General features: G+C 36.5%; 1 protein-coding gene and 1 pseudogene across 2 annotated transcripts; one reads left to right on the forward strand and one right to left on the reverse strand.

Moving 5' to 3' along the window:
* The first annotated feature begins 6446 nt into the window (after window positions 1-6446).
* LOC137720328 (uncharacterized) lies at window positions 6447-11891 on the forward strand. Of its 2 annotated transcripts, none has more exons than XM_068459381.2 (6): window positions 6447-6671; window positions 6880-7039; window positions 9101-10636; window positions 10730-10798; window positions 11122-11320; window positions 11405-11891. In XM_068459381.2, the coding sequence occupies exons 2-6, from the start codon at window positions 7037-7039 to the stop codon at window positions 11473-11475; spliced, it is 1878 nt and encodes a 625-aa protein (XP_068315482.2). In that variant the 5' UTR covers window positions 6447-6671; window positions 6880-7036; the 3' UTR covers window positions 11476-11891. The 2 variants fall into 2 exon arrangements, with proteins under 2 accessions (XP_068315482.2, XP_088551103.1); XM_088694977.1 differs by having other exon boundaries at window positions 6546-6671; window positions 9085-10636.
* Window positions 11892-12117: 226 nt separating this feature from the next.
* Window positions 12118-13281, reverse strand: LOC148699055 (WAT1-related protein At2g39510-like; annotated as a pseudogene).
* Between the last annotated feature and the right edge of the window lie 400 nt (window positions 13282-13681).

Raw genomic sequence — 13681 nt, forward strand, 5'->3', positions numbered from 1 at the left:
AAACTCGCCGGAAATTGAGTAAACTTTAAGCATTCATAACTTCTTCAATACTCAACAAAATCGAGTGATTAAAAAAACGAAAATCATACTTATCGACGAGACAAAGAGAATGATACTTTTCTTGATAGCTAACTTGCTGTGGTTTGGCCGGAAAGTGGCTGTCTTGGTCTCGAGTTAACCAATTTCGAGCCGTTTTCCGGCCAAACCACGGAGAATCAGCCGTTGAGAAAGGTACTATTCTCTTCGTCTCGTTGAGAATTATGATTTTTTTTTTGTTTTTGAATCACTCGATTTCGTTAAGTATTGAAGAAGTTATGAACGTTTAAATTTTACCCAGTTTCCTGCGAGTTTTCCAGCGAACCAGTCACCTTTCAGGCTATTTTTTGGCCATCTCCGGCAACCATTGGCTTCCAAATAGGTATAATCTTGTTCTACACTTTCCTATCTTCATTTTGATATATTATGAGTCGAATTTGGTTAAGAAATGATTGGGTTACGAAGCTTTGAAAATTGCCCAAACTTCAGGCCAAGAGCTCCAGGACACTTAACGGAGTTTTTAATGGAAGAACCAAAATAATGGATGGTGGACAATTTCAAGGAGCATTTCTATTGATTTTCAATCTCAGAGACCAAAATGATGTGTTATGCAAATCTCAGGGATCATTTTGGCTAAAAAGCCTATATATATGGTTGATGATGCATACACTCTTTTATGTTGGCACATGCCTCATTTATTACTAGATTTATTAGAGCAATTTCTTAACATTATCTAGTAGCCAAAGAAACATATATATTATATCGACGGGAGAGAGGGTACCTAAACCCTTGGGAGGTTAGTGCAAATGGTGTGACCGTGAAAGAGGGTGGGGCGATGAACTAGGATCAGGACAGGTTCAATGTTCAAAGCCCTTTAGTATAATTAAAAACATTAAGGCAATCACATTATCCCCCTCCGTCTTTTCAAAATCAAATCTAAGATCACAACTTTTCTGGATTTTACTGGGATAAACTCAGATAAATTGATGTGAGTTTAGTCAAACAAATCTAACATCTTCTACAAGTTAGTAACCAGAAATGAATAAGTGTGAGCAGATAAATGCATGACAGTTCCATATGGAAGGAACAGAAAATCCCTTCCCGTTACATATTTTGCAGCGAACACTCCTTGTCACTCTTCTCTTCTGGCATTGATGGCACATCAAGGACAGCTCCTCAACAAACTGTTAAAGACCACAGTCATCAAGTACATAAGTCACATAAACAGTGATAACAAAATGTATAAACAGAGTAACAAATTTCTTATCTTTTGGATTGCTAGTTTACTTTGGCTCTTCCTGCTTTTGAAGAACTTTATACTAGAACAATGGCGTATGGCCACAATATGAACAAACTATGGCTATAGCACTAATGACCACTGTTTACTTCTTCCCAAAACTTTCTTTCTCCTAATTACCAGTGTCATCAGAATTAATTACTACTTGTTTCATCTCCTGCCTGTACCCTAGTTCCCATCCTCACATGCAGTTGCTTTACACCCCTTTAGACACCGTTGTTTCATTTCCTCCTCGACTTTTCCTCCATCTCACCAACCCCATTAGTCTCTCAGTTCCCCTACACTTTCGACGTACCATCAAACCCACCAATATCTTCAATCTTTCCCTACTTGCTAAGTTCCACTTCACCCTTCCCTTCATAAACACCATTCTTCCCATTTCCTCAAAATTATCATTATTCCCCCAACCTTTCTGGTCAACCTATTATTTTCTGTCTAATTCGCAAGAATAAAAAAGAAAATTACAAAGTATTGTCTTCATTATAGTTTTTGAAATTAAACAAATAATTATAAACAAAAATAAAAAGAATTGATGAATAGTAAATACTGGTAGTTTCATTATCGAAATGACTGATGATATATTTCATGAAGGAAATAAGAGGAAGGAGACTGAGCAAAGCCAGGCCATAATGGAGCAACATGTGCTAGATAATTGTTGAAAATAAAAACAAGTGAAACAATATAAGCCATTGGTAAATAAATTAAAAGAGAAGCCAGTTGAGGAATTAGTTTTACCATTTTTTGCTTCACTCTATTGATATCCTTGTCTAGAGAAACCACCAGTTTCTTCAAGAGAGCTTCAGTCGGTTGGTGAGAGTTTTCCACGGCTTTCAAAACAGGTTGCCATTTCTCATCATGCTTTGGATTCGCCGCAACACATATTTTAACCAGATCCTTGTGGTTCTCCTCTGCTACAGTTCAAACTAGTATAAATCCCTAGCTTTGTCCACTAACCACAGCAGCAACAACAAACCGTATCACGATCAGATCTCATGAGAGTATCCATACTCTTGGTTTTTCGTTGGGTACGCAGTACCATCTCAATAGCCACAAGGTACCACTATTGGGCCGGCATTCCTGCAAATTAATCCTTTGCCATCAAAACATCAGCTTCCTTGTGATTGCCATGCCTCAATTCAGTGCGACGGCAACAAGATGCAGTTGAGGATTCTAGGGATCTTCTTCGTAAGAACTGCATGCACTTGCCTTACTCAGCCCGTTCGTCCTCTCTTCAAGACTAGCAAGAGAAAGCTAAAGCGGTATAGACTTGGGGCATTGTTTGAGACGCAAGTTACAAGCCTCCTTGGCGTTTTCCAAATTATCAAGTCGTTCCTCTAGCTATCCATGCATGAACCACAACTTGAAGAACGAAGAACAGCTCCAACCCTTTTGTCCACAAACTTCCTTTCCTTATCAAATTTCCCTAATTCTCTCTCAACACAGTTGCTGATTCATCCACACTCTTTCCCCCTCTCCCTCTTGTCGTGCCTTGACAAGAAGCATTCGAACCCTCTCAGGTTTTTTATTCTCAAATTCAAGCTTCGAAGCAGCAAGCAAAATTTCTTTAGAATTGGGAATGGCGGCATAAGCTTCTTGGAGGCTTTCGCGGGCAGCAGTCACGACCGCAGCAAGCCACTTCTCCTCGCAGCTCGTCGCAAGCCTACACGCTTCCAATCACACATCCTCGCTATTGGGGCACTGCTCGAACCCTTCTTGAATCAGTCGTCTCGCTTCTCTAATCTTCCCATCACTTTCGTCAAACCTTGCAGCCGCAATCCAACCAGCTGGCGAAGTAGCTTCGTGTCAATAGTTGGAGGCTTTGGGATATGATTATGCGTTGGTGAAAGATGGGCATTTGGAAATATTTTTCAATGTGCAGCTTTGTAAAATAGAGTAAAAATATATTTTGCGGAAGTGATTTTCTTCTATTGATACCAAGACATTTATACAAAGAAGAACTTTTGACAGAGAAGTAAACTAGCCTACATTCGAGGTGTACAACAGGAATATAAATCTATAGAAATCAATTACAAATTTATTTCCTAAACTAAGCCAAGATATCAGGAATGATATCGTTGACTTCTCTACAAGCTTTAGGGTTTCAATTGTGGAGTTCTTGGGCGTTTAATTAGGGTTAGGGTTTTGGTCAATTACGAGTAAATAAATTTGAAAAATCAAGAAAACAAGTAACTTCCTGATTCATGTCATAAAATAACCATTCACGAAATCCTTGGGAAGAACATAGGTTTTGAGTAAGTTACACTAATTAATTCCCTTACTCGTGCGCAATTTTTTTATTTTTTTTCTGAGAGAACTCCTGCAAAGATTTCATTGGTAGAGACGAAGCAGTTTCCTGTTTGTAGAATTAGGTCAGTAAAATTACACTGTTGGCCCGTTCCTGTCGATTGAACTGCTATATGTTTCTCTCTTTAAACATCTATCTGTGTCGTGTTTGAGTTAGCACTTTGTTTTCCCTTCAGCATGGAACACCCTCTAGCCGCAAGAAAGGAAACGCCAAAGAGCATGCATTCTTTCTTCTCGGACTAGCCCTTATTCTGCAACTGGATATCCAGGGCATTTGGACATTTTGTCATACTTTCTTCCGCTTAATTACCCACCAGGAACGATCAATTTTCTATATCTTATGAATAGTTTCTAGCTAGAAAATTTTGCTTTGGCATCCTATAACGATGGATATGCCTTGTGATGGTTATGTTTCTTTTGTAGGATGTGTCAGGGTTTCTGATCTCATTCCTTCTGTCTTGCATATCAGTATATGTTTGTTTTAGCACCAAATAAGACATCTACTTTCTGATCCTTTTGGAGCCTTTGTGATAAAGAATGAGATGAGCTGTGTATCTGACTTCACTCTAATTAGCAATTTTTCTGTTGATTGTTTGGCAAGCCAAAACCCTAGGATTTTAACATATAACTTGGTAATTAATACTATTCAGCACCTGGAATTAAGTTGCAATGGAGTACATGTTCGCATATTAGAGGCTTGGAAATGAGTATGAAACTCTATTCCCTTGAATCCCCGGTCTTGGGGGTTCGCTTGTCCCTTATGAGAGATATTTTAGTGTGCTACGAATACGGCCTGGTACACCTAGTAGTATAATACAATTGATTGGAAACTTTATATAAAAAAAAATAAAAAAAAATAAACCTCAAACTAATTGTATTATGGCACTTGGGATACCGGACGATGTTTCTAACATATTCAAAAATTCCTCGTTCCTTTCCTTTGAAACCATTTATTGATTTATCTCATGAATAATATTTGGTTACTCAAAGAATGAGCAGGTGTTCCTACTCAATATTGTTCGTTGTCAATTCATAGAACTTTGTATTTATCATAATTAACTGTACATATTATAAATCACTCTATAAAGATCGTTTCTACAAAAAAATCAATTAAAACTAAGGTCATTTAGATATCGAACTGTACAAAAATAGATGAACGGAATTGGTAAAAGCATAATGAATGGTCTATGTATTTGCTATAATAGATTGACTAAACGATCTTAATTTTAATTCATTTTTTGTAGAGATGATCTTTACAATATAATTCATAATATGAACGGTTCTGATTATAAACACAAATCTCTATGATTTAGACATGAATAGTTTTGATTAGAAATTCCTACTCATCGAGTAGCTAACCCTTCTTCTTATCTCATCATTAATTGTACTGATTAAGTACTAAAACTACAACTTTGTCCTTAAATGTTCTGGGTGTTTCCTTTTCTTAAGGAAAATATTGGAAAGTCGAACAGACTTTCATTCTTCTTTACTACACAAACAAATGTGGGATGGAAATAAACGACTGTTCATTAGAGAAATACTATTGACCTTCACAGCATTTCCAAACAAGGGATATATATATATATATATATATATATATGTATATATTTATTTATTTATTTATTTGTTTTGGAAAACCAAATTTGCTATCAGTAACATCCAACTCAAAGTGGAAGTCTGACATCACAATGTAAATATATATTTTTAAATACTAATTGTTTTCTCTAATCATATCTTTTATTCTTAGACGTGGATGTCTTGATATTTTAATAAACGATATATTTTTTTTTAATCATAGTCTCCCGTTAATCGATGGGAAATATTGTTTTCGACTAGCTCTGTATTTTTTTCTTACATGTGTGAATACCCGATGAATATGTGTGAGAAGAAAAATAATAAACAAGCTCTGTATTTTTTTCTTACATTCATATTTAATTAAGTAATGCTACATTTATTACATTTTTCATATCATATTTTTAATATAATAGGGCTCACTAACACAAATGTGAGTCCCATTTTTATTAGAAATAGGATAAACTGCTGATTTCTCCCTACCATTAGTTTCACATATATTCCATTCAAATTATCGTTAACTTTTATCATGTGCACACCACGTGACTCTCCTTTGAAGACAAAAATGTCACTTCGCTAGACCTTTAGATACAAAAGCTATAGAATTACACAGATTTGCACATGTCAACATTTTAGAAATCTAAGGTTTTCAATTATTTAAAAGAACAAAGCGACCAGACTACCTTCATATGTTGCGTACATACTTCCATTTAACATAAATTTGAATGAAATGAATGAAAACTTAACAGCATGGGGGAAATTGGCCAAAAAAACTAGTTTTGAGTCCTTAATTTTCCAATTTAAAAGTTTAGGAGGAAATCGAAAGCTAAGTGAAAGTTCAACAAAAAAATCGGCAATTTACTCTTAGAATATAATACAAATGGGATAAGAATAGTAATTTTGTATTATTTATATGGGTAATGCTAGGTAGACTAAATTTGTAGACAAAATTTTGGAAACTAAATGATATGGAAGTTGATGATTGATTTATTACTTAAACGTTGATAAATGTGTTTATTTTTATTGGTGACACATCATTTAGTTTTGACAAATTTAGTTTTCAAATTTAATATTCCTAACATTATCCTATTTATATTGATGATTTTCGTTTCATTTATTCAATTTGATGCTAAAAATAAAGAAATACTGGATATGACAAATCCGGCAACTATGCGTACGTTATTCATCCGCATCGTTGACACCCCTATATCGAACGTCCCCTAATAACAGAGAGCTCACGGAGAAAACCCATCAAGAGCCAAACTGGCCACGTGTACGGTGACGATAACAGGGCCATAAACATAATGGTAGAGAGCTCCGTAGTAGACATTGCCACCCAAGCTCACCAATATCTTTCTCATACCCCAGTCCTTCAGTCTTATTTCTCAGGAAAAAAATAAAATAAAAAGTAAAAAGAAAAGGAAATTCTGTGTTCCGGCGCGGGAAAATCGCACCGGCGAAGGTACTCTTTCCTCTCATTCTTCTCAATTTCTAGGTTTTGGCCTCCATTTTTCTGTGTATCGTGCTTGTATACATATAATTTGCGTATGTATAGGTTATTGAAAATTCAGTTTGATCGCTTTGAGCTCTGCGTATTTTTCTCAATCTGTGTCGTCACTGCGCGCTCTATGTGATCGAAGATCAATTTTTTAGGGTTTTTGTTTTTGCAGTGTGCAGATTGGTCGAGCAGAGGCTCCTGAGCTTGGAGCTTGGAGTTGCATGGTTTGGGTTTGACAGAGAGTGGAGTGTGGGAAAAGCTGAGGTGGACAGTGAGGGGGCGAGTTCATTGAGCTGTGCTGTGGTGACTCAGTGAGCCTTTTTCAAAAAATGGTAGACTCTGAACTCTGATTGAAGCTTTTTGATGCCAATGTCGTGTCCAAATTTTCGGTTTATCTTTTTTGGGGTTTTTGATACCATTGCACCTGATAGGTATCGGGCTTTTGATAAATCGTGGTGCTGCCTGTTTTGCAGCTTTTTTCTCTGTGTGGTTGTTTCTTTTTTCTATCTATTTTCAGTCGATGATCTTCTTTGTGTATGTAAAATGGGTGTTTTCGTGTGCGTTGGTTCTTTGAGAATTAAATAATCGTATCTTTGCGTTGATATTTTCAATCTGATCTGGGAACCCAATCTTGTTTTGATTGTTTGAAAATGTGAAATTTTTAATGAAAAATGATGACTGGCTTATATGCCGAATGGAAAGCCATGTGCTTTTTGTACAGAGTTATGGTATTTGATCTCTACACGCTTGACTTCTGGTGATCAGACTGAAAATGATCTGTAATTTCCTTGCTACATTATTTACTAATTTACATTCATAGAATTCAATTTAAAGGATGGATTCTTTTGCGACGGTAAGGTGGGTATGTGAGTAGCTATATCCAGTGATTCTGGACCTCAACGTTCGCATTTGGGCGACCAAAAAGAACTAGATATGCATTATCCATGAGCATCTGTTTTCTTACTAGAATACATTTTTGGTTATTACTGACTGTTAATTGCGTAATGCTTCTTAGTAATTTGTTTCAATGTCAAACTTATTGAAAAACATTATTGAGAGAAATTGTCATCTAAGTAAAAAAAAAAGAACTTAGTTAGCAGCTTTCAAGAGTTTAAGTTTGATACCAGTTATGTTGAGTAATAGTAAGATCAGAATACTTGAATAAATTTGCAGTGACCAGTTAAGTATCCTTGCAACTTTGGATTATAGAATAACTTGTTTAACTTAGACCGCTTTGTGTGTGGGATCAACATCAAGCGCTGAAAGATTTCCCTCTTCTATAGTAAAAATTTGTAAAAACAATTAAAAAAAAAAAGTGAGCTAACATTGGATTATTAGAAGTATATGAGATCAATTCCTATCAAGATTCTAGTATCTTGTACTTATTAGCTAAAAGTATACGAGCTAACATAGGATTTCTGCATTTATTGATATTTCATTTCATTACTTTTTGAAGGAATTTTCTTCTCATAGCTTGCTAAGTACAGCTAGTAAGAAATAAATTTACTTACAAAGCGCATATTTATGCTTTGATAATTATGTTATTTTCTTAACAAATTATTTTACTTAGCATATTGGTGAAGAAATCTAATCATGGTTAGATGTATCTGATCATACTAGCTCAGGAAGCTTTATCTAATGGGGACCGATGTGATACAAAGCTTTATCAAATAAATGCCTAATAATTTCCTTAGAAGAGTTTCCACGATTAACAGCAACTTGCTGTTCTTTTTGCTAAATCCAGCCTCTACTGTTGTTATTAATACCAAGTACGTTGGTTCTTATTGTTATTTTAAAATGATTTTTGTAACAATTAGTTTTGGAAACCATGCATATTAGGAAGTTGTTCTTTGACGCTTTGAATTGCCTACAGCTCCGTAAGGCAAAATTTTCTTTCTCTTCCATCATAAAATGATTTCTCTCCAAGTCCTTTTACATTATGTAGGAAAAGATTTGATGCTTCAGAGCATAACTGATTTGGACAGACATAAGAAATTATTAATAATTTCATCGTTACAGCCAGGACCTGGTTTGTTAGTCATTTTTTGGTAGTCCATTTTGTGAAATCCACTGATATGTGAAATGATAAAATGCATTTGGTTATCTAGGAAAGCATCTCTGGTGGGAGTTAAAAAATCTATAAAAATAAGCTGTTAGTGAATCGTGTGTGTATCTTCTTGGAAGATATGAATCACGTGTAATTTCTTTTGATCGCTCTTAAAATTCAACATTTAGTGGTGCTGTAGAACGATCTGTTTATCCTTCTGTCTTCATATACATGTCTCCTCTGTTTGCAGATGCTATTATTTTAATCAATATGCTTGTGTTTAGAAAGCTACTGTTCTTATTTTAACATTTTGTCATTCAATCTAAACAGTAATTTTCTTTGGCAGTCTTTCCAACCCAAAAGTTTGTGGACTCCGAGAGATTCTAGCTGTCTAACTGATGGAGAGATGGGTTATGACAATTCTTCCAGATTAGATTCAAAGCGTGGTCACCAGTGGTTTATGGATTCCAATGGGCCGAAGCTCTTCAACAACAAGAAGCAAACAATGGAGGCTGTTAATGGCAGGCCAGTTTCAGATATGGGTTATGACAATCCTTCCAGATTAGATTCAAAGCAAGGTCACCCGTGGTTTGTGGATTCCAATGGGGTGGAGCTCTTCAACAACAAGAAGCACGCAATGGAGGCTGCTAATGGCAGGCCAGTTTCAGGAGTTCCACATTTGGCTATTTCGCCGTGGGAAAATACTTCAGGGTTTCAGTCAGTTCCAGGGCAATTCTCTGATCGGCTTTTCGGATCTGAGCCAGTACGGCCAATCAACCCAGGTGAGAGGAACATTCAATCTGTTGGAAATGGACATATGAATTTGGGAAGAAAGGGTTTTGAGAATCAATATCGAAATGATCCGTCAGTGGGTTTGTCAATGTCTAACTCTATCGAAGACCAATCATCATGTCTCAGTTTTGGTGGACTCAGAAAAGTTAAGGTCAATGAAGTTAGGGACTCTGAGAACATCATGTCTGCGTCAATGGGGCACTCCTACATTAGAGGAGACAACAATACAATTTCAGTGAGTACTGCATATAATAAGAGCAATGACAACACCATATCTTTGGGTCCGACTTATAATAATGGCGAAGAGAACAGAATCTCAATAGGGCCTGCCTTTAATAAAGCAGATGACAATTTCATTTCAATGGGTCACACCTACAGTAAGGGAAATGGGAATTTCATATCGATGGCTCAAAATTATAACAAGGGCAACAATGGTAACTTATCAATGGGTCCGCCCTTTGACAAGGAGGATGGAAGTTTTATATCAATAGGCCAGTCATGTGAAAAGGGAGAGAGCAGTTTCATATCATTAGGTAGCTCCTACAACAAGGGTGATGAGAATTTTATTTCTATGGGTGCAACATATGGTAAAGCAAACGAGAATTTCATCTCGATGGCTCCCACCTATGATAAGCAGACTGATAATATTACATCAATGGGTCCGGCCTATGACAAGGCTGATACGACTGTTGTACCAATTGGTCCTCCCTACGATAAAGGAACTACCAATTCTATGAGTCATAATTACAATAAGAATGACAGCACCATCTCTTTTGGAAGTTTCCATGATGAACCCGAGACAAATCCTTCTGGCGGGATCATCAACAACTATGATTTGCTGACGAGTAGTCAGAACATGGCTCAGCAGTCAGAAGAACTTGGCCTGAAGGATCCAGTTCAGTCACATACAGATCCAAATGTAGGTGAAGCTCTGCAAGTTGATTCTAAAACTGATACGGTTCCAAAAATTAAAGAGCCAAGGACTGCTAGGAAAGCTCCTCCAAACAACTTCCCTTCAAATGTCAAAAGTTTGTTATCGACTGGTACGTTTGATGGCGTTCCGGTGAATTATGTTTCCTGGTCACGGGAGGTAAGCTGATAACTATTGATCGTTCTGATTCTTTTGACAGGTGATTAATTTTCTGTAATAATTCCTTGATTTGACTTGTTATGTCATCTGCAGAAAAACCTCAAAGCAACCATAAAAGGGGCCGGGTATCTATGTTCCTGCGATCAATGCAATCACACAAAGGTAATGAACTCTTGTTAGATTCAACTGCTTTGAACTAAGACACAACGAATTTATCCTCGTATCTTTCAAAATTGTAACTTAGGGAAGTGCTTTATAAACATGTGTAGAAAAATTGAAAAGAAAATGTTTCATCTAGCCGTATGCTGTGAGAGTCGCACGTATGGTAACCAGGGGGGTTTGCGTCTATACGTGTAGTGTGGTGGTTGGGCCTCCCACCCTATTTGTTCCATGATCTATTGGTCTACTGGAGCTACCCACTTTGATCAATTAGCTTTCGATCTGCGATTTGTAACTTAGCTCAAACGTTTAATTATATCATGCAGTCTCTTAATGCTTATGAGTTTGAGCGTCATGCTGGTGCCAAGACCAAACATCCCAATAATCACATCTACTTTGAGAACGGAAAGACCATTTATGCAGTAGTCCAAGAGCTGAAGAACACTCCTCAGGACATGCTGTTTGAGGCCATTCAAACTGTGACAGGGTCTCCTATTAATCACAAGAATTTCCGCATCTGGAAAGGTGATGAATAATTTTAGATGATTTTTTGGAGTGACCTGCTTAACACAATTTCTCTCATACAATCTCTATTTTTGCCTTTTTCAGCATCATATCAAGCTGCAACCCGAGAACTTCAGCGTATCTATGGAAAAGATGAAACTGCTGTGCCTTCTTGACATCGGAATTTTCCTCATCAACTTGTTAGGGGGTTAAATTAAGATGTGATCGTGCATGGCAGCAATGCAGCGTACAGATTATAGTAAATTACTAAGTTATAGACACCTCGATTTGAATACTGCATTTGGTGGATGGTTTACAGGTATTTTCGCCGTTTGAAACGGTTCGTATAAAAATAGAATTTTGGATTTTGGACAGTTTATTATCTGTTACTTGATATTGTGTGAACGTTTGTTTTGCTCTCTGAAAAATGTTTTGAAGTAACCATGCTGAGTTGGCCGCTTTCCAATTGAAGAAGCATTATCTTCAGGCTGATAGATGATGCAGCCTCTCTGTGGAGGCCAACTATTGTTTATGTTCGTTATCTTAGTCTTGCCATTAATTAAATAAATTTGAGGTTCATATTCACGTGTTATATCATGAGTGCGTTGGATATTTATTGACATATTAAAGTATAAACTCGTTGTCCACTTATGTTTTAACCGTGAACTGATTATGCCAAGTGGTAAACTAGTTACTCGTGACATTGGGTCTAGCAGACCAAGGGCATGAAACTTTTACAAATACATACTTTTATGGCTTATTTTTACATACGTCGTATAAATTTATTTTGATCTTACTTTGCCCTCTGTGACTTTAAAGTCATCACTTTACTTCCTAAAACTCAAAATTCGTTCAACTTCTGCTGAGCTAAAACAAGGGAACCCATAATTGCAGTAGTTACTGTGCCTAAGGGGTTAAAAGAAGAATAGTAAATAGGCCCCCTTTCTTTGTTTACCACTACCATGATATAATAATTAACCCCAGAGAGTATTGCCTGCGGCAAAACCAATTACGTGAATGTAAATTACAATTTATCGATTCAAGAATTTAAAATAAAAAATGTTGCATAAAAATTTCTTACCCCCGAAAAAGATGCTAAAAGTTTGATAAGGGTTTTCCCGTTCCAAGAAAAGGGCAGGCATTGGACCAGACCCCAAAAGCTTGTAAAAGTTGTGAGGAAGAGCTCACAAGGTATGATCTTAGCATAAAAGCCTGCACTGATTAGAATTCACCATCATATTTTACTTTTTACTTAGACAATCGAGAAAAATATGGAGTTTTTTATATTTATACTTCAAAAAAAAAAAAAAAAAAAGAATTTTGGAATGTTAATAATAGTTTCCAGAAAAGTATAAAGATGTGATCTATGGTGTAGATTTAAGAGCCCCTACTTGCAAAATGATGAAACAAAACCAGAAGAAACAAGATGCTGCAGTCACGAGGGCACTCTTAATGAGGTCTTTAGGGTTTGAATCACTTCGCAATTGGTGATAAACATAGTTTAGACGTTTGCCCCTTCCCTTGTCCATGGAAATTTAAGTTTCGGTCCTTTCACCAGAGTCAATATAATAGCTCCCCCAACTATGACTATAGTCCCCACTACCTTTGCTTGGCTATGAAGTTTCCTAATGTTCACTTTCTCTGCAAAACCCTTATAAATTCAACCGCTTAAACTGTGCGTTTTGTCTGTGTGTGACAAATGCAATTGCAGGAAAATATTGAACATGACAGATGTGGATACTTCAAATAAGGTCGTTTAGAGTTGCTTAGCTAAACGTTAACATTACGCTTAACGGTTAAGAATCTTACTCGCGAGGTCATGTTCGGCTGCAATTTCTTGGTGCTTAATCTTGACGATTAGTAATATTTTCTAAACATGACTGCCTAACAATAGAAGATTGTTCTGCATGGATATCGAGAGAGCAAACAAACCTATCCAAAATAAGAGCAGAAGGAGAAATGAGAACAGTTGCAATAGCCATTGTATAGACTAAGAATACATAATGGCTCATTCCCTGGCTTAGAGCAAGACTAGCAATTACGTTCTGACCTGCATAGCCACACTGCAAGAGAATCACAGCTATGAGTAGCTTTGCCCGACAGATTAGGTTAACCAAAGACTCACTAAACATTGTCCTAATCTGGTTTTGTCTCTCTAATCAAACCATGAAACAAAGCTTATGAGCTATGTGAGGTGTAGAGGCCATAAACGATTCATTATATAGACTCCTAGCCTCATATTTTTTTTCAAATTCAAGTACTCAATTTATGCAGTGAATTCGAAAACGATTTCTTAAGAAAGATATAACTCCATTTTCTGCATAACATCGAAATCGGAAAATATGGTAGGGTTTGGCACTTTGCCAAATTTTGATTGTCCAA

Source organism: Pyrus communis, chromosome 1 (assembly GCF_041283825.1).
Source record: "Pyrus communis isolate YQ-2024b chromosome 1, ASM4128382v1, whole genome shotgun sequence".
Lineage (NCBI taxonomy): Eukaryota > Viridiplantae > Streptophyta > Magnoliopsida > Rosales > Rosaceae > Pyrus > Pyrus communis.

Excerpts from the sequence above, each read along its gene's own strand:
- LOC137720328 (XM_068459381.2), top strand. Across the intron at positions 10,637-10,729 it reads ATGTTTCCTGGTCACGGGAG|AAAAACCTCAAAGCAACCAT; the intron begins GTAAGCTGATAA and ends TGTCATCTGCAG. Across the intron at positions 10,799-11,121 it reads ATCAATGCAATCACACAAAG|TCTCTTAATGCTTATGAGTT; the intron begins GTAATGAACTCT and ends TATATCATGCAG.